General features: G+C 45.7%; 1 protein-coding gene across 11 annotated transcripts in view; it reads left to right on the plus strand.

The window, feature by feature from the left end:
• Nucleotides 1–19,686, plus strand: part of EPHA5 (EPH receptor A5) — a 192,026-nt gene that overhangs the window by 164,384 nt on the left and 7,956 nt on the right. For all 11 annotated transcript variants that reach the window (XM_084519381.1, XM_084519372.1, XM_084519377.1 and 8 more), the window contains 5 exons: nt 4,411–4,472; nt 5,284–5,493; nt 7,349–7,498; nt 12,278–12,471; nt 15,518–15,673. In XM_084519381.1, the coding sequence (XP_084375507.1) occupies nt 4,411–4,472; nt 5,284–5,493; nt 7,349–7,498; nt 12,278–12,471; nt 15,518–15,673 (772 nt within the window). The remainder of the gene's footprint in view (nt 1–4,410; nt 4,473–5,283; nt 5,494–7,348; nt 7,499–12,277; nt 12,472–15,517; nt 15,674–19,686) is intronic.

The raw sequence follows: 19,686 nt of genomic DNA on the forward strand, positions 1-19,686 counted from the left end.
ACAGGGCAGCACGTCTGAATGTGCTCAGCCCACACCCCTCTGGCTGTCAGCGTGGTGCTGCTGAGGTAGGAGGGCTGTGGGAAACCTACAGAGGTGTCGTTGCTCTTCCATTTGAAAGCCGTAGAGGATTTGGAGGGGCACAAGTGTGCGTGGATGTCCCCGCCACAAACAGAGCCACAGGTTCCCTCTAGCATTTTTCAGCATACTTGATGCGAGCCTGGTCTTTCCAAGATAGAAAGAAGCTCAGTTAAGTTATTTGCACCAAGGATTTTTTGTTGGTAAGCCCTTCTTCATTTTAAAATATATTTAAGTGTTCAGGCTAGCCTGAGAAAGGCTCACAAGTGTGAATGTCTGTCTCCCCTCTTGCCTTCATGACTGTTCATGTTGGAGCTTAGAAGATGCAATTTAAGTGCCAGCATTTGGGACTGTGTGGCTGCTATTAGCACCAATTGTCGTTCATCAGAGGCACTTCTCCAGAATCAGCTCTTTTTCAGAGCTGCAATAAAGCAGATACAAAGACACTAGCTGTTTGTCCTGTTTGTATCCTTATAAAATACTCAGAATTGAGGCCGGTTGTCAGTCGACAGCCTTTTCTTGTATTTTTCTTTGAAATTACATTTCCTAATAACCAAGACAGGTTTCTACTAAAAATTAATTGCATAAAGGCAGGGGAGAAAAAGCCAAGGTCTGGATTTGGATGTGACAGCGAGTGTTTTTTTTTTTGTAAAACCCCACAGCCCATGCAGCAGCTCTGCCCTGGGACTATGTCCCTGCCGTGCGTCCTGATCTAAGGGACGTGTCCCCTTGCATGCCCCACCAAGAGCAAGCAGTACATTGATCGTCTGACCCAGCACGCAGAGCTGAGTGCATTAAACAAAAAGAAATAAATAACCAGAGAGGTCAGTTTACAGGGTGAGGGATGCACATTAAAGTCTGAAGTTTTTGTTGGCTTCAGGAGAAGATGAGAGGGCACTTGGCTGAGTTCCCGTGGGCTCACGGGGGCAGGACTCAGGGAAGGCGGAGAATTAAAATGAATAAACAGCATCACCTTGTGTAGTCCTTTATGCATAAAAGCCTCGCTGTGCCTGTCTGTCCTGGACAGGAGGTTCCTATTTCTAGCCCTGAAGGGATGTGGACTATTGGGCAGGAAGTGAGTGACGTTCCTGGATCCATAAAAGCTGCTGCTGACATGGCCTTGAGCCTTTCTGGCTGCCAGGGCCTCAGGGGATGGGTGGGAATCCCACTTTTAGGATGCAACTCCCTAGTGAGCTGATTTTTTCTTAAAGCAGCCATCCCTTCTGAAGGGCAGGGAAATGCTGGGGGCTTTGCTGCCCCACTGAAAGCCCTGGATTTGTTCTGGGGACTGGGGTTGGGAATAAATGCCAGAGGGAGGCTGAGGAAGGCAGTAATTTCAGATATTTTCCTCAAAGATGAGTCAAAAAAATGGTGTAGAGGAGGAAGAAGGAATGCCTCGCTTTCCTGAGTTTCCAGGGAGTGGTCAAGGTATCAAAGGGAGCATAGATCCAGGTTTTAGCTCCCTGCAGAGATTTGAGTCCAGCAAGCCAAGGGGATTCTCTGCCTACCGTGCCCTGGGCCCTTCTGGCTGGTGCTCTCTAATGGCTGTGTTTCTAGGTGTTCCCTTGGCAAGGATGTAATCACAGGACGAGGATGGGTATTTAGGAGTCCCCTCTCCATCTGAGACCCTTAGCCCCCCACTTACATCCCCAGTAGTTCTCCCTCCATCTGTCCCGTTGGAGCTGTTCCCCTTTAGAAATCACGTTTGTTTAATTCAGCATTTATTGAGCCAGAGGCGAGGGGATTCAGCAGTTACCCAGCCTGCCTCTTCTTCAGTCCCCATTCCAAAGTAAATTGAATTTTTCCATGCAAACCATGGCAGCTTTCACATGGAGGGGCTGGAAACCCTTTCTCTCCTTGCTGGACCAGAGCCACTTCTAAATTGGACTTGAAGCGACTGGGGTCTGGATGCAGGGGGTGCATATACCCTGAGCTCCTCGTTAGCTCAGGAAATGCTTGTTTACCACACTTGAGATTTTTCCATCAGACATGCAACCCTCTGGAGCATCTTTCCAGCTTGTTTTCTTTTCTCCTGAATGTACCAAAACAACCTTTATGAATCCAAGACTGTGATGCTTATCTCAAGCTACTTTTTAACTTTTCTTTCCATTCAGCAAGCCAGTCATTGGCCTGCTGTAGGTTCAGATCTTTAGCATAAAATGTCTTTGATGCATCATGATTCACTCTGGAAGTAGATGAAGTTGAATTGAATTAGTCCATTTTTAATTCTGAATGGGAATATCCACGCAGGGCCTTAATGCCATTTAATCACTTCAAATGCCCACCTTTAGTTAATTTGGGTTAATTGTCTTCGTTGTCCCCATGCAGACAAGCCCTCAGCTTTTTCTGCTTTACAGAGGCAGCAGTCCTGCTTTCATTAGCATCCTGTTCCATTGCTCTGACAATGCGTACGTGGGTACGAATGACATCTGTGCACATTTTATGGCCCCCTAACACCAGCAGGAGGGAGCCCTGCTGACACAGAGGATCAGACCAGCCTGTTAGAAGGGCCAGTGTTTGCTTTTAATTTACTTTGTTGACAAGTTATTCTATTTGTGCCTTTATTTCCATGCTCTTGGATATGGGGCTAATTTATTCCACAATTACTGTCAACCTGCAGCAGTCAGATAATGAAACGTGAGTGCCAGAAATCTTCTTTTCTTTTCTCGGATGGAAACCCAAGGCAGGAACCCGAAGGAGGTCCCTCAGGGTGGTGTCATAACGAGATGCCAGTCATGCTGCAGTGCTGCCTTTAGGTGGTTGAGATAAGGGACCCCACGGTACAGTCGGTTTGCAGTCTGGCGTTAGACGGGGCACGTCATAAATAGCAGCACCGTCTCTGCAGAGATTTTATGGGAGGTGACTTAAGGAACCTGGGTTTTGCCTTAAATCACTCATTTGCAATGCGGAGAAATACCTTGCCCGTGCACAGACGGACTAAAAGCAGCAGCTTCGCCTCATTGCAACCCCGGTGGCTTTTTTAGGATTATCATAACGGGAAGCTGCACTGCTGCAGGTGGGGGCAAAATTTTGGTAGAGAAGAGGTGCAATCATCAAACACTTGTTCAGTGTAGAAAGAGGGTACGTACATATGTAAGGTCTCCTTCCGTGCATAGCACACAGCATCTCCTTGGGCACGGAGGCTCTTCTGTGTGCTCAGCTCCACATGGGTGTGAGTCTGCCATCCCTGAAGATGGGGCCCGTAATGTCTGGGACACAGGATATTATTCGTGGCCCCAAGGCGCGTCTCTCATTTCAAAAATAATACTTCTGGCAAGCTTTGAGCTCAGACAATAGCTGTGGTATTAGCTTAAATAATTGAAGCAGCACAAGTCCCTTTTGCTGCGAAGGTAGTGTCTGCACAACAATGAGTGGTTTGATTGACAAGTTCACAATTATCTTTATTATGTAGATAATTAAACAGTAAATTAGGCAAACAGTTAACACAGAGGGAAAGTGGGAAGATTAAGATTAATCTTAGTGGTAAAGTCTGAACTGGTTTTTAGGAGCATTTACCTTCACGTGCATGTTATGACATGTGGCAGCTCTCGTTGATCATTTTTACAAAAGACATTTATAATGCACTTTACAGATAATTGACAGCTCCTCTTTTGTCTGTGCTTCATGCTAGCTAATGCAAATTGATTTAAATAAAAAATAATTTACATGTTCTTATAAGATTTCATTGAATTTACAAGGGCTGGAGCACACCACATTAATTATTGCTATGCCATTGTGGCAAGCTAGCGAGAAATTAGATATAAAAACTGAGCAAAAACTATATATAATTACCATTAAAATGACTCGGGCATGAAAATTAATCAAATGGATTTGGAAAAACATTATTATTCCTGTCAACAATAGGATGCCAGGTCTTTTGTTAAGAGCTTTTATTTTATTTTATTTTTTTAGTACCTCACTGAATCAGTACAGTCCACATCTTGTGAAGAGATCTTGTTATTATTTAGGGAAGGAAAAAAGGAATCAACACAGCAAAGAGCTTCCTGAAATTGTAGTTGCAGCAAAGCTGCTTGTGTCTCCCAGCACGCAGTGTTTGGTGCTCACAACCTCTTCCACAAATGTCATCCAGCCCTTCTAGGAGCTGATCCCCCGTCCATAATACAGCACTTCCCTTTCTTCCCCTCCTTGATTCTTCTCTCTTTCCATACTTGTGGGCAAAAAGCGTGGGCATCCTGCTGGGACAGTAGTGTCTCATTTTCAATTTACTGTTGCGTGGCTGTATATTCACATCAGAAGCATTATGAAAAGACCTTATTTTTGTTCATGTTTTTAAGTAAATTACCGCTAATGATCTTGTGCTCTTCTTTTTTCCAGGCAAACCGGTAATGATAGTGACAGAATATATGGAGAATGGCTCTCTGGATACATTTTTAAAGGTAACGTTTAGACTTCATTTCCAGGGGGATCTCGGTTAAAGTTGGTGCTCTCTGAAGAAGGTTAGCATCAGTGAAGATGTTTGCTGGGTGCTCGTCCAGCCCTTACTGCTGTCTGGAGGCTGGAGTAACTCGGTTACCTGTTTGGCCTCTGTTTATACAGCTGATGAAGGACGTGGTTTGTGCACTGATACAAACAGGTAACAAGAAATTTCAGTGTTCATTCTCAAAAGCAGTCTGCTGCATCAAAATGGTCGACTCATCCTGCAAAACTTGTTGATATTTCCAGAGCACATCCATGCTGCTTCATGGCAAAACCCAGACATGTCAAAGTTTTTTCAGGAAATGTCAGACCTAGAAAAGGGAGGGTAGGGGACGTGGTTGAGACTGTAGCATAGTAACACAGGGAAAGCCCCTACCCCAGATATTCACACATGGTCCTCAGGAGGTAAGATTGAGAAGCAGCTTGGCGCCTTTCAGTCGGCTGACTCAGAGATAGTCCGCCCTTGGTGTTTTTGTACACAGAGCTACATGTGTTCACTCCCTGTAGCAATCTCTTCATCAGTCACTATTGGAAATAGCTCTCTCCTTGATCTCCAGTTAAAAGAACTACATTTCCTTAGCTTTGTCTCTAGAGATGCTTATCCAAACAATGAAACTTTGAAAAGCTTCATGGTCAGAGCATGAGAGTAATGAATTATTAATTTCCCCGTTTTTCTTCCCTGGAGACTTGCCTTTGCATTTTTATTTGTGCACATTCGATGCTGAGGGTGCAGAGGCGCTCAGCTGATCCAGTGTCTCCTTCCTTTTGCAGAAGAACGACGGGCAGTTCACGGTCATCCAGCTGGTCGGGATGCTGCGAGGCATCGCGTCAGGAATGAAATACCTGTCTGACATGGGTTACGTGCACAGGGATCTCGCTGCCAGGAATATCCTAATCAACAGCAACTTAGTCTGCAAGGTGTCCGACTTTGGCCTCTCCAGAGTCCTAGAAGATGACCCTGAAGCAGCATACACTACCAGGGTGAGTTCCAGGGATAGTGAACAGAGGAATTAAAATGTACTCCCTGCCTCATTTTGGTATTCAGGCTTTTTGGCCGAGAGGTTTCTACAAATCTAGAGCCCCTAAACTGTGCATGAGGGTTTGGCCAGGTGCTATCAGCTAATTCTTATCAGATCAGTTTTGCAAATGTCTGTACCTTTATAGTGAGGATGGCCAAAGCAAGCAGAACTTAGAGGAACCTGAGTCAAATAGTGAATTCTGCAAAAGAGTCATGCTCCCAGCTGTGTTCTGTCACCTCTGCTGAACACTGAAGGTCAGGAAGAGCAAGAGTTGGATGCTTTACTTAGGTACCTAAATACAGGTATTAGCCACGGTCTCCTGGATAATTTAACCCATTTCAAACATTGGCAAGCACGTAATGCCTTTTGTTAATGAGGCACATTTTCCCTTCCCATTAAGGGTAATTTTCCCCAGCCTGAGGAAGGGCTGCTCCAGCCTCGGTGCTCTGCCCCTTCTCCTGTGGCAGGATCATTCCCTTCTGGGCATCAGCTCACCTGTCCCAGCGTGAGGCCACGCGGCCCCAGTGCCACGGAGAGGGGCTGCACAGAACCCATCCCCTCCAGCACAGGCTCTGGAGAAAGCCTCTGATAGTCGTGGCAGGTTGGCACGCCTCAGTGCTGCCTATTAACACATTTTTCCGAGGGTATTGTGATGGGAGCTCTCTGGGTCACATTCCCAGTTCCTGCAGAGCTTTTTGCAATCTGGGAAAGACGTTTCAGCTCTTGGCAGTCGCAGCAGCCCCACGACGGGGCTCGGCGCACGGCTGGACCAGAGCTTCCCTGCTGGCTGGAGGGCTCTCATCCAGCCCTGCTGCGTCTGCAACGTGCTGCTGTGTGCTAATTGGCACTGCTGAGAATCTGGCCCTTCACTTAAGGCATGCACTGATAAGCCTGTGAATAAATAATTATTGGAAGACAGGACTTTCCCTAATTTGCTTTTTAAATGCGTTCCAAATTCTACCTTTTTCTAATAACAAACAGGGAGATTTTGCAATATGTAGCTCAGCTCTGAGAGGGAAAGACTTCACAGTAAAATACATTTTGATATAAATCAAGGGAGACAACTCTTTAAACCCAATGAGAAAAGTATTTCTTAATCCAAGCTCTCCCCTCACCCCCCACCCCTTCCTTCTCAGAGCTGGTCTGAAGTTTGATTTCTGAAATGGGAGAAAGGGGAAAAGGAACTACCAAAGCACATTTGACAGCTCTCGCTATGCCCGAGTAATAGCACTTAGACTATAAATGGTACAAAAGATAAACCACAGCGATCTGGGGGAGGCGGCACCGTTTTCAGTCCCGAAGCCGAGGCCAAGCTGGTCTTCACGCACACAAATTTCCGTGCCCACTGTGCAGATCTCTCTGCAGGCTTGGGACTGCATTGCAAAAAAAAAAAAGAAGGAAAAAAAAAAGGCATTACTTCCGCAGCAATTTGCATGAAGCTCTCATTAGATCAAAGTCTTCCCTGGCTTCAGAGCTGTCTGTTCCTCCCCCGCTCGCTCTTAGAAATGGAGGAACTGTATTCCCCTACCAACCAGTGCAACATAATTGAGATGTTGATCCTATACATGTCCCAGCATTCAAACAGCATTCAAACAACAAACCTTCAGGACAGCCAATTAGTAGGCAGCCTACAAATGCTTATGGGCTGAGATAATGTGGAAAGGGGCCCCATGCTGTCAAACAGATTTACTTTAAAATTCGATGTCTCTTTCCAGAGAGAAAATAACATCCCTCGGTGCTGTAAGAAGTGCTGTTTTGTCCTCTTTTGCATGTTATCTGCCCTCCCCTGCAATCTATTTATTTTCTTTTCGTTCCAGGGAGGGAAGATCCCCATCCGATGGACGGCACCTGAGGCAATCGCCTTCCGGAAATTCACGTCGGCCAGCGATGTCTGGAGCTACGGCATCGTGATGTGGGAGGTGATGTCCTACGGCGAGAGACCTTACTGGGAAATGACAAACCAAGATGTAAGCACGTGCAAGAGCTGCCGCGTGATGGGACTTCTGAGGGCTCAGTGTTCGTTCTGCAGTCAGAGAGGCGGGATGGGGATGGAGGAGGACAGCCGCTGTGAAAATGCCTTTGCTCCCCGCGCCAGGCAAAAGCCATCCTCCCGTTTGATGCTCTGTTTTTGCAGCAGCCCAGAGCAGAGGGAAATGTGTCTGCATGGAGGCAAGCCTGGTTCCCCCAGCAGACTGCTGGAGCTTCACTAATGCTGTTAGAGCTGGAGCCTGTCCCTGCTCTGCTTAATGACAAAGGTCTGCCAGGGGATAGATGCTGATAACTGGCAGCATTTCAATTGTGTGTTCAAACCCCTGCTGCCACGTACAGCAGAAACTCAAGAGAGCCATGGTAAGGGCTTGTTTTGCTGCACAAAAGCTGGGTGATTTGATCAAGTGATAGCAGTCCAGACCGGTAGTGCACAGAGCTGCCTCTCAGTCATCTGCGCATTGCTGATCTCGAGAGCAGTTTTGCTGCTTTTTTCCCCCATCCTTTGCTTTCTCTGTTGTGAATGTCTTTGAGTCTCTGTTAGTGCCAGCTCTCATTTGTTGGTATAGCACCCTTCCAGGTGTGCTGCCTTGCTCCTGGGCCCCTGTTCCCCCTCAAGGTCACCCTCTGAAGCACCTCCAAACAGTGGCGTGCTTGGGGACACTGTCACCCTCCTTATGCTAGTCTTTTCCCAACCTACCTGAGGATCTCATGTTCCTACTGCAAGACTTCCTCCTACCCTGAGCTCACTATAAGCAGCTGTCTTTATCTAATCCTGAAAACAAAATGAAGCCTGGGACTGCCAGATTTTCTGGGGCCTCCCCTTCCTCTTCACATCTCTGAGAAGTGTGGCATGTGGAATTCTCTCAGGACGCCAGCTAGTGCATGGCACAGGGGGTCACTGTGTGGCACACAAGGCCCCCAGAGGAGCTCTGTGATGGGGGAAGAAACGCAGCCACTCTGCATATGGAAAACAGAGCCTCTCCTCATCCCTCCTGCTTCGTCTCTGCAGTCCTGCCGCCCCTGGAATCGTCATTCCTGGCTGGGCAAAGCATGCACGTACTTGCTCTGCTGTGGGCTGCTTTTGTCCCCAGCACAACACCTGATGTTTCATCCTTTGTTTTTGAACAGCATCCCTGTCCCCTTGACGTTCTGCCATTTTGTTGGCAGCAGAGGCTCTGGCTCAGCCTTCTGTTTCTCCTCTGTTTTATCTGAGAGCCTCTGCCATCAGTGGCTGTAACTACCTGTCACACGCAGGAGCTGCTGCCTCATCCCGACTGCTCGCCTCGAGTCCAGGCAAGGAGACGAGCAGTGCCTTTGAGATGGTCACACCACGTTTCTTGCCAGGGAGATGAGCGTGTTGTTTGGCATGAATGCCCCACCGCTCCTGCACCGCCGAGGCTGTCACATTTGTAGGGAGCTTGGTAAAGCAGCACATATCTGCACAGGGATTTATCTCAATCAAATCCGGAGGCTTTCTTCCATACCCTGAGTGGAGAGTGCAGCGATTTGCAGCCAAGCTCTTTGAGTCGCACCAAGCACTGTGACAACCTTTGGTGCTGATGCACCAGCATGGTACAGATGCTGTTCGTAAATGCCAGGCTGAGATCCTGGCTGGTTCCAGTGAGATAACTCTCTGTGGCCAGGAGGGTCCCTTGTCAGGTTAGTAACACTAAACATTTACACTTTGCAGTACTGTTGGGAAAACAAACAGTCAAACAAACAAAAACCAAACCACAGATACCACTTTGTCCATTCTGTGGGGCATAGGGTGAATTTCCCACCTGAGAAGAAGAAGAAGATAGGTGAATGCTATCTTCTATACTTCTTGTACTTTCTATTTTCTATTATACTTCTTGTAAATTCTATTTACAAGCAGAAAGCAGAGATCTGGTGAGATGTTCATGATCATTAGTTCCTGACTGGGCTTTGCTTAGGTTCTCTCTCTCCCTATAATAAGTGCGTGTGGATGGTGGCAGCCAAGGAAACGTGATTCAGTGCTGTGGCAGAGAAATGGTTCTTGTGAGATTTGTTCCTTCTTCCTTCATCCTCTAAAGACCTGTCCTTCTCCTTTCCTCCCCTCCTTGAACTGGCAGAAGAACCAGCAATGTTAGGTGTGGTGATGGCTTTTCTGTGGAGGTCTAGGGAGCTCTGCTCATGTGAATTTCAGACTCCGTTGCACAAGAGTTTCTCGTTGTATAGTTTCTAATTAAAGCACGTTGTCAGCAGCGAGCAAAACGATTCTCACCGTGTTTCAGCCAGATTACTTTCGCCCCTATTAAAGGAGGTGCGGTGCCAAATGGCAGGCAGCGTTGTAACTTCGAAAGCTACAAACCATGTTGTGAAGTCATTCTGGTGTCTAGAAGGCTTTCTAAAAATAAGCTTTGCACCGCACGGTAAGGTTTGTATGCAGGAATTGAGAGGATTTTTGTGGGCTGCGTTACACAGGTTGGTAAGTTAAATGAGCACAGTGGTTGCTTTTTAGTCTTCAGACTGGTGGTTTTATGAAAACAGGGAGCTAAAAGAGTTTGGTTTACTGGAATAGACTGTCTCGGGTCTTCCCTTTCCAAACATCCCCAGTTCAGTCACTCGGATCCATAAGTGAATGGTGCTTGTCCAGAAGGGGTAAAAGGGACACAAAATGTCTCCTTTTATATGCAAATCTTTGCTCTTCAAGTCTTAAAAAGAAGTGGCACCAATGAACAAAGTGGCAAATGTGCCTTTTTTTGTTGTTTTCTAAATAATTGAGTTTGCTTACAAGGTTGCTACAGGTCTTTATTTGCTTCATTCTTTTTCTCCTCTTACTGCCAGACCCTGAAGGCACCTTCAGAGAGAGGCAGCGAGTATTTCAGCATCCTACCCCCTTGCAGTATTTTGATACCATTTGCATTGTATCACCAGAACGAACGACATCCTGTAAATTGAGTTAACGCTATTGATTGTGATGTTACTGCCAGGAATATAAAGCATGCATAACCCCGTTGCAGATGTAGTTCAGATATTCTGAGCTGGTGCCAGCTGGTCTGCTACCCGTCTTGCTGCTATTTTCTTTCTGCTACAGCTGGGGGATGATCTGATATTGTTATAAATACATATGCAGACACAGCAAATAATGTTCTCGTGGCTGTGCCACACTGAGGCTTTTTATAGGGCAGTTGTAAATTTGGGGCCAGGGACCAGCTGAAAAGCGTGATGTGAGGAATAGCCAATGCATACAGCATAGTATGGTGGGCCTGTTTTTTTGATTCTGTGAGCAATCTGCAGATGAAATTGCTTTGTAGACACAGGTTGGGCAGAGAGCGGTGCAATTGCTCCTCCGACAGATGAAATTTTAGATGGGTCTCTGGCAGAGCACAGAAGGACTGCAGATGTTGTGGCCAGACCCTCGGATATGCTCAGCACCCTTTGAGAAGATTACAAAGCCTCGCGTAGTTTTTTCTCTGCTACATGCATCCTCAGGGGATTCCAGTTTCCCACTGCTGCTGCTCAGCCTGCTCATTCCTGGGACTCCTCCACTTGGCCAAAAGCTGTGTGGTGGGGGCTGATTTGAAAGTGATGCACGCGGTCTTGAATTTCGGAGCTTTCTGAAAAGCAAAATGCCATCCTGATGTGGCTCTCACTGACAGAAAGATCAAGACAACTTACACACTAACCACAGAGCCATCTTTTTAAACACGGGATGTTTCCAAATCATGAGACAGTGCCCAGCATGAATGGCACTTGAGGCGGTCCTTGGAGCTGAACGGTGAAGCGCTGTGGCTTTCCACATAGCATTCCCCATCAGCAATAGCTGTGTCCACCTCCATTTGGGCAGCGAGGCTTGGGAGTAGAGGCTGTGAAGATGGGCTGCTAGGACCCTCCTGGCATGGGCACAGCCCCTTGTGGCCCGAAACAAGAGCTGCATTCTCCTCAGAGTTGTTACAGGTTCAAAATGGGCACTGCTGGGCTTGGAGCCCTGCTGTAAATCTGTCCAAAACCAGGGAAAACAAGTTGCATTATTCAATTCCGCCCTCATTTGTTCATTTGTGCCTTTCAGGAGTGCAGGCGGCACATGTGCATACCACTTGTTTTCAGTGTAGAACCATAGATGGGTTGTGCTTGAAATCAGTGCAACAACCCTCCCGTTTTTAATTTACATACTCTTAGGCTGACATTTTAAATTCCTGGCAGAAATGTGGACGCAGTAAGAACAGCTAGACCCAGACAGTATTGAATGATATATGAGATGGTTGTTCTGCCTCTGCATTGAATCCATCCATCAATTAGCATTCAAAGTCTCTTTTGAAATACAGTCAGACTTTTATTACTGTAATACAAATTTGTGGTCTAGCACATGCCTTTTCATTTAAAAAGAAGCCAACGTCTGAATAAACAAAATCACTGCACTCCAAGATGATGCCAGAAAGCCCCATAGGCTGCTGGTGGTGGACCACAGCAGGCTCTGGGAGTTTCCTGGGGTGACCTACAGACCTCAGCCGAGATTTGGACAAGTGCAACCTGAGATCTGACCTTGAATTTCCCTGAATTTCCAGGCTCATTTTGCGGTGACTGAAAATGAGTTATTCGACCCATCCCGTAGAAAAAAATTGAAAGAAAATGGAGTTTACTTGATTTGCATCTTGTATGCAGAAAGGGGGAAGAATTTGTGTGTGAGCATATTGCTGGACCCCTGTTCTCTATTCAAACCAATTTGCGTTTGGGGAAAAAGGAAAGAGAAGGAAGGAATGCAACCTATCAGCCTTGTGTTTTGTTTCCCGCAGGTGATTAAAGCCGTGGAGGAAGGCTATCGCCTGCCAAGTCCCATGGACTGCCCTGCTGCTCTCTACCAGCTCATGCTCGACTGCTGGCAGAAAGACCGCAACAGCAGGCCCAAGTTTGACGAAATTGTCAGCATGTTGGACAAACTCATCCGTAACCCAAGCAGCTTGAAGACACTGGTTAATGCATCGAGCAGGTACAAAATCAGGCCAGAACCATTTCTCAGAGCAAGATTCTTGTCTGAATACCCACCCCTGGTGTTGAATTACCACTTATTATTTGGCCTGCGCACATCCGCGGGTGGATGTTCCTCCAGCTTCATTATGTCCAGGGGAGTTTTCCCAAATCAACTTCTTTCTGTTTAAATTGGCAGGCAGGTCAGCAATTCAGTTACTCTATAAATGTAGTGCTGCTGCCACAAAGAAAATTACTGTGGCCTGCCTTTCAGAAACTGGAGTTTCAGCAGTATTTATAGGTCTATGATAAAGCTACCTGTGCTCTACCCCAAGGTTAGAGAGAGCAAGACTGAGTCCGTGAAGTAGATAGTAAACACTTCTCAAATTATCTGCCTGCTGACTTTATCTTTGTAATACCAATGAGAGAGTCTCTGGCGGAAACTTAGGATGTACAAAGCTCCCAGATGCCCAAGTGCGTCCTCCCGCAAGTGTTCCCAGGCGTGTTAGCTGCCCCCTCCAGTTCTGACAGTCTTTGAAATTGCGAGAGGATCTCTGTGGTTACCAGAGAGCCGCACGCAAATGATTTGCTAAAACCACATTAAGTGAATCAAGCAGCCGGTGTGCAATTCATTTTGAGTTTCAATAGCTACACAGCTATATGGGGAAGTACAGTCAAGAAATGAAACTGTACTTGGAAAAAAAACATGAAAATATTTATATTTTTAGTGAGTTTTAGCAGTGGTCTCTCCACCACACTGGACTCTTGGAGAGTCTTTTGTTTTTTCATCATAAGCACCAAGTATAACTTCCGAGCCATCTGTGCTGCTAATCACTCAGTCCCTCACAAGGTCATGAAGGAGTGATGTATATAAATCATTGCTGCTTCACTAATGGCAGTGGAGTTCCCCTTATTAACACTGGAGGAGAGAGGCCCATCAGAAAAGCTTATTCTCAGAGGATTAAAAAAAATAAAAGACATGTTCCTGTGCATGACATGCCATGCATTAGAAGAGAAGAAACATGAAATCTTCACAGTTTCATTTTTAAATACCAAATAGATCTAATTCCTCAGGCTATTTTACATGCATCATTAACCATCTGAAGAAGAAATTGAAGAATGTCCCTTATTAGCAATTAGTTGTAATGTTAGTTCCAGCAAACCTGCAGGAAAAGGTTTATGGCAGTACAGAATGGGATGTTTCTCTTTTATTTTCAGTTCAGAACAGTTATTCTCAAGGCCTGTTAAGTAGCAGTATGTACTGTTATACCAAACTGTTAGGCAGGAAAAAATGAAAAAAGGGAGTAAACTGTCTCCTTGAGCTGCTGAGCACTTTGCTGATGTTTTATTCCACTAACAGGTCCATGCAATTCCAAACCTCTCCTTTTCAAAGGCGCTGTGGGTATATGCAGGGTGGATGGAGTACCTGAACAGCCAGGCTTTGGGGCTGTGCTTCTATAGTCACAGATTGCCATGCCCAGACCACAGTAATTGTGAATGAATCATAATTTCAACATACAGCAGCTGTAAATGATTTTTTTATATATGAAATGTATTCTTTATGGAAATTCTCATTAATGCAAATAAGGGAGGAAGTCACTCTCTACATTACAGTGTGTGAGTATCAGTAGGTACCTCCTGACATTAGTGATGAAAATCCACTTCTCATTATGATTGCTTAGGAGTTTTGAATTCCTCATGTGTATAAAACGTTATGGGAAGCCATTATGCTCTTGGTACTGCAAGTGCTCACATTTTATTGGACCCTTCAGCATTGCTATTAAATAAACAAATAATACTAATGTGATCATAAAATATATGAAGATTCCTGAAGTGCTATAACAATATAATATCCTAGCTCGCCTTCCAGTTGAAAATCTCTTCAGTGTAATTCTCGCAGTCAGAGGCTGACCCAGCAAACACTTTCACCTGGGGGTAATAATCTTTTTGCAAGGCTTACGTTAGCTGGAAGTCGTGTTTTACAAAACGGGGGACATCTGCTTTCTCTCCTGGCTGACCTTGGACAAGCCCCTTCGCACTCCCCGTGCATCATTAGCAGAGTGGTGGACCCACACACAACACGGGTCACTCATGCCAGGTATTGTAATGGTGTTTCTGCCACAGTGAAGGGTTTTATCTTGCCCTAATCACTGCTTCCACGTGCAGCATAACCGAGCAGGTAGCACTTGCTGCGGCGAGGTCTGAGCAAGGGTATGGGAGTAGGAGTCTCCCCCTGCTTCCAGGGCTGAGCAGGAGCCTTGCTGGGAGGCTGAGGCATGGTTGGAGCATTGCTGCTCTCTGCAGGGCTTGGCGGATGCTGCCTGCATCCAAAATCCTGGCCTGACTCTGCAGGAGCAGCCCCTGAAGTGTTAACAACAGCCTGCCATTGACGGCTGCTGCTGGGAAATGTAATTTGGGTTTCGGTTTCCAGGCTCTGGGCTGTCTTAAGTTAATTATGAGCTTTAAAGAAAGAGGAGGAAAACAGGGCAGGAATAGTGAGACCAAAGACCTTGAAGGAAAAGTGCCGGGGAGTGCCTCGTAGAAAGGGAGCCTGCTTGTTTGTGAGAAGTAACGGGGACGGACGCTAATCCTCTCCTCTGCCGAGGCCAACCCTTCTGCTTCCAGTCCCTGAACAGCAGGCGAAGTTGAAGGTGAAGCGATGTATTTTATACGCAGTGAAATCTTGCCTAGCTAACCTGTCACCATCATTTGGTTTTATTCCGCTGACTAAGGCAGTTGGGAGATTTTGGAAGCTTTTACACTGCCCTTTCTGAAAACAGTGGTAAAACTGACAACTTTGGGAAATCCCGCATGGGGCTCATAAGAGCATGATTCCCTCCACCTCATTTCAGTTGTGCTGTACTTCCAGAGTAAAGTCAACAACTTCGTATGAGACAGAGAAATCATTGCTCAGCAGGAGCCTGCTGGGACGATTTGGGCTTCAACAATCACTGAAAATGCCACCGAAGAGCCACCTTTACTTTATGAGAACACGAGCAGTTGGGTCGTGTTGGGTGGATCATGATGCTGACTCTTTTTGCTTCTCTTGTTTTCCCTTTTGTCTTCAGAGTATCAAATCTGTTGGTAGAACACAGTCCGGTGGGGAGCGGTGCCTACAGGTCAGTGGGAGAGTGGCTGGAAGCCATCAAAATGGGCCGGTACACCGAGATTTTCATGGAGAACGGATACAGTTCGATGGACGCCGTGGCTCAGGTGACCCTAGAGTAAGTAGTCTCCAGATCCTTTTCACCTCGTGTGTTGGAGCTGGGGAGGGAAACAAACTGTTCAAAAACACTAGGGAGGAGGCTGCAGAAAGGAAACCATTACCCTTTGTTTGCAGTCAGCAGTTCCTCTTTTAGCATCTGTATTGATGATAACAAGCGCAGGCAGGACTAAAACTTACCGTCACTACATTGGCAGCCAGTGCTTTGGCTCCTTCACTCACAGAAATTAATGCCTGAGTTTGAATAATTGACAAGCTGTCCTCTCAACGTAGTAGTGGTTTATTGTTCAAGGTTATTGACAAACGAAAAAAACAAACCTACTAGTGATCTTATAGGAGCTACAGGCCCTGCTGAGGTATACTGGATCAGCTGGTTGCAGAGTAGGCCCAGGCTTAGCCAAATGGACAGTCAGGCCCAGTAAAGTGTGGAAATACTTTTCAAGGTTACTGTGAAAGAAATAAGAGTAGATACAAGCCGTTGCCAACAGAAGACCATCGGCAAACCCACAGCTCTAGGGGACAGGCTCCCTGGCTGAGACTCTTCCTTGTGAACGTGCCCTTGGTTTTTGCACGGGGGTATGACTGCAGTTGGGGTGACTAAAGTGCTAAATCAGCTTGGTGAATACCTTGGGGCTGCTGGTTATGCTCCATCTTTCATTGCTTGTCTTGCTTATGTAATTTTCTGTACTTTCTTCCTGCCTCTTACTCAAACTTGCCCCAAAGCCTGCCTTTGCATCTGGGTTTACTTGAGCTTAGGTTATTGCAGACGTTGAGGCAGAATGGGAAAGATGATGCTTCATGCTTGGTGCTTTGGAGGAGGTAATGGCTCCTCCAGCCATGTGCCAAAAGCCAGTGTGCATGCAGAATCAGTGCAGAGGATTTGGAATAAAGCAGGAAAAATCCCAGTGCCCCACAGAACTGCAGTGTTTCTCCTGTCTGCCACAGGGCTTGCTGTGGAGTTCAGCCTTCAGGGTAGGAGATCCTTTGCACATGTTGCAGGTTGGTAAGACCCGCATAGAGGTCAATTTTGCATTAACGGGACAAAGCATGCATGGAGGGAGTGCAGGCATCTCTTCTCCCTCTCAGATTTTATTTGCTCTATCCACGTGCCCAATATTTATCCCTTACAATTGTATTCATCCAGCCTAGCTTCAGGCACTCACGTGAAACCCCCAAGCTAGGGATGAAGTCCTTTCTAGGAAGTGAGGGTGCTTGGATTTCTAACTAGTTCATTTTTTGGGTGCCTGAGACTCTTACACACCTTTTCTCAGCCAAGTTCTACAATTGCATGTCCCATTCCTTTTGCTTCTGAGGACTCCACGGTTCCTCACCTACTCATCTGATAAGGCATTGCCCAGAAACACCAGGCTTCAGGACCCTGTTTGGACCGATCTACACCCTTTGACCAAGGAAGAGGTCCATCCCCAGGGTAGTGAGGAAGAACCTAGCCAGGTGATGGGTGAGGAGGATAGAATGAAGCAGAAAAATGAGAGAAAAGCAAAAGATTGGAGCATTCCCCTCTTCTGTGACACATTAATCTTAGAATCAGAGCAAGTTCTGGTAGGAAATGCAGATTGTCTGAAACATATCACAGGCTTGTTGCTGTTTGGCTGAATTAGCCATATCAAAGAACACAAATAGGTTTCACAAGAACTTCCAGTTTGTTCCTGTTTAGAACTTCGTACAACTTCAAGAGCTCTAAAAGAAATACTTAGATCAAAAGTGAATTGTTTGGTTTGGGTCAGAGAAAATTGCTTTGGTTTGGGTCAGAGAAAATGTTGTGTTCAACCCCAAATTAATGAGCTTTTTTGCCACTCGTTTAGCTTTATACAGTCTTAGCATCCCTCTTCTTAGCACACTGACAAAACTATTTCTAACCTCACCTCTTGGAGTGAGGTACATTTCCCACAAATCACGCAAAATGCAGTTCATTGTGATATGTATCATTAAGTATTCCTTGGGTTGCACATCTGTGTTTTATGACTATTATAACTGTGCCAGATACCCACCTTTTCTTGGATGTAACATTTCAGATCGTGAAATGATCTGCTTAATTAGACTTAAAATGTAAATACTTACCTCTGTTTACTCTTTGGTATTTCAGAAATTTCAAAGCTTTCTCCCCAGATCTTTCCAGGCTGCCCAAAAAGTACTTCAAAATGTTTTTTCAGATTGCCAGTGAGCTAAGACATCCATTGCCTTTACAGTTCTAGCCAGAAAGGCGAGGTGTTTTAAGTCCTTCAAATAACATTATAGCTGCCAGAGATGCTCTGAACCTCACCAGCCACAAACCACATCTAAGACCCCCTTCGCAGAATCCCAGGATGTTCTCAGTAGCACAAATGTCATTTTACTCTGGTCCTTTACTGGCCCCAATGGAGATGAGATGTCTGAGCTGCTCAGCTTCAGCTTTCTTCCAGGCTTTTACAGCAGCGGAGCAGGGCAGAACTGATGCTTGAGAGCCTTGGGAGCTTTGGGGGATGTTTTTGAAGCTGAAAGGAGACATTTCATGAATCCATCTTGCATTTCACTGACTTTCTTCTGTTGAAACTGAAAAAGGCAAGAAGTTGAAATGCTCCAACTTCGCATACTAGGTGAGGGGCTGTGTGGAGGAGAATTGCAGGAAACAAAATTGGTTATGAAGGTGTATCCCACAGGTAGCTCCACTGGCTGTATTCTGGCTAGTTTAATGCTAGCCTCCAGAAGAAAGGCATCATTGCCGCCCTGTGTAGTGTTCAGATTGGATTTGTTCATCCTCCCAAGGCTGAGAACAAACACTGAGACAGCTGGTATGGCCATCGCCAGCTCCTATGATAATGCCATAAGGAACATGCGTAAACTGCTGATTTGACTCTTAAAACGTGCTGGGAGGCTCTTTTCATGTGCAGCGACACCATACTTGTACAAAAAAATCATCACTGCACTGCACAAATTCACCAGAGACCCACCTGGCAAGTTCAGATAAGTGTTCTGAGCTGGTTCCTGCTATGTAGTTACCCAGTATTTGCTAGCAAATAAAATCTCCTCCAGCCACCTTGGACAGAGACGCTTAGGCTTGGGTCTTGACCTGCGCAGTCCGTGCATTGCAGTTGTGGCTTAGCAAGAGATCTTGACCGGAGTTGAGTCTGTTTTGGGGAAAACTGTTAAAGGTTCATTAAGCCAGTCAGCCAGCTAGATCAGGAAATCTGTGGTCTCTCTCAGATTTAGTGAAGAAGGCAGAAGACCAGACTCTCAGCCACTAAAATGGGAGAAACTTCCATAGATTCCAGGGACTTAAGAGGAAAGGTGTCCCAAACTTAAGACCTGAACTGTGTTCTCTGGATGTAAACTGGCAGATTGCCCTTAAAATCAACAGAGTAAGGGACAGAAATGTTTACCTGGCTTCTGTGGGGCACAGTTGAGAGTTGTGTGGGTTCTCCAGAGATGCTACGGGGAAGAAATAAACATTGGAACAAGCAAAGTTCTTTAAAGGTTAATATATTTGGGGTTTTGTTTTTCTGGAGATTTCATTTTTCTCCCCGTAAAAGGAAACAACAAAACATTTTGTACTCTGCAAATGAGAATTCAGGTTAAATGTTCCTTGTCTTTTTTCAATAGAGGCAACTGTTCAATATATTCCAGAGCTGGGACTTGGGGGGATCAGGTGAAAAGAAGATCTGAAAATTTGAAAGTAGCTTTCTTTCCCCAAATGACATCAGTAAAATATTCTTTACAATTTAAGAGGTTGCCTTCAAATACCATCCAAAATGATATTCCCCAAATTCAAACTATGCAGGAGACATGTGGAAATTAGGTGGAGAAGGGAGAACTGGATAATCCCTGCCAGAAAACGCAGGAAAAAAAATATGCTGAATGTAAAATACTTATAAAATCTCCTGGAAAAAAAACAACTGCTAGTTCTCTAAAAAAAGGGATTGATGACACTCTCATGGGACTGGTGGCAGTGGGCGCCCAGCTTGTGGCCTCTTTATGGGACCTGGTTGAGATGGTAGATGTTCAGCATTTTTGAAAATC

The sequence above is a fragment of the Aythya ferina genome, assembly GCF_964211825.1.
Source record: "Aythya ferina genome assembly, chromosome: 4".
NCBI lineage: Eukaryota > Metazoa > Chordata > Aves > Anseriformes > Anatidae > Aythya > Aythya ferina.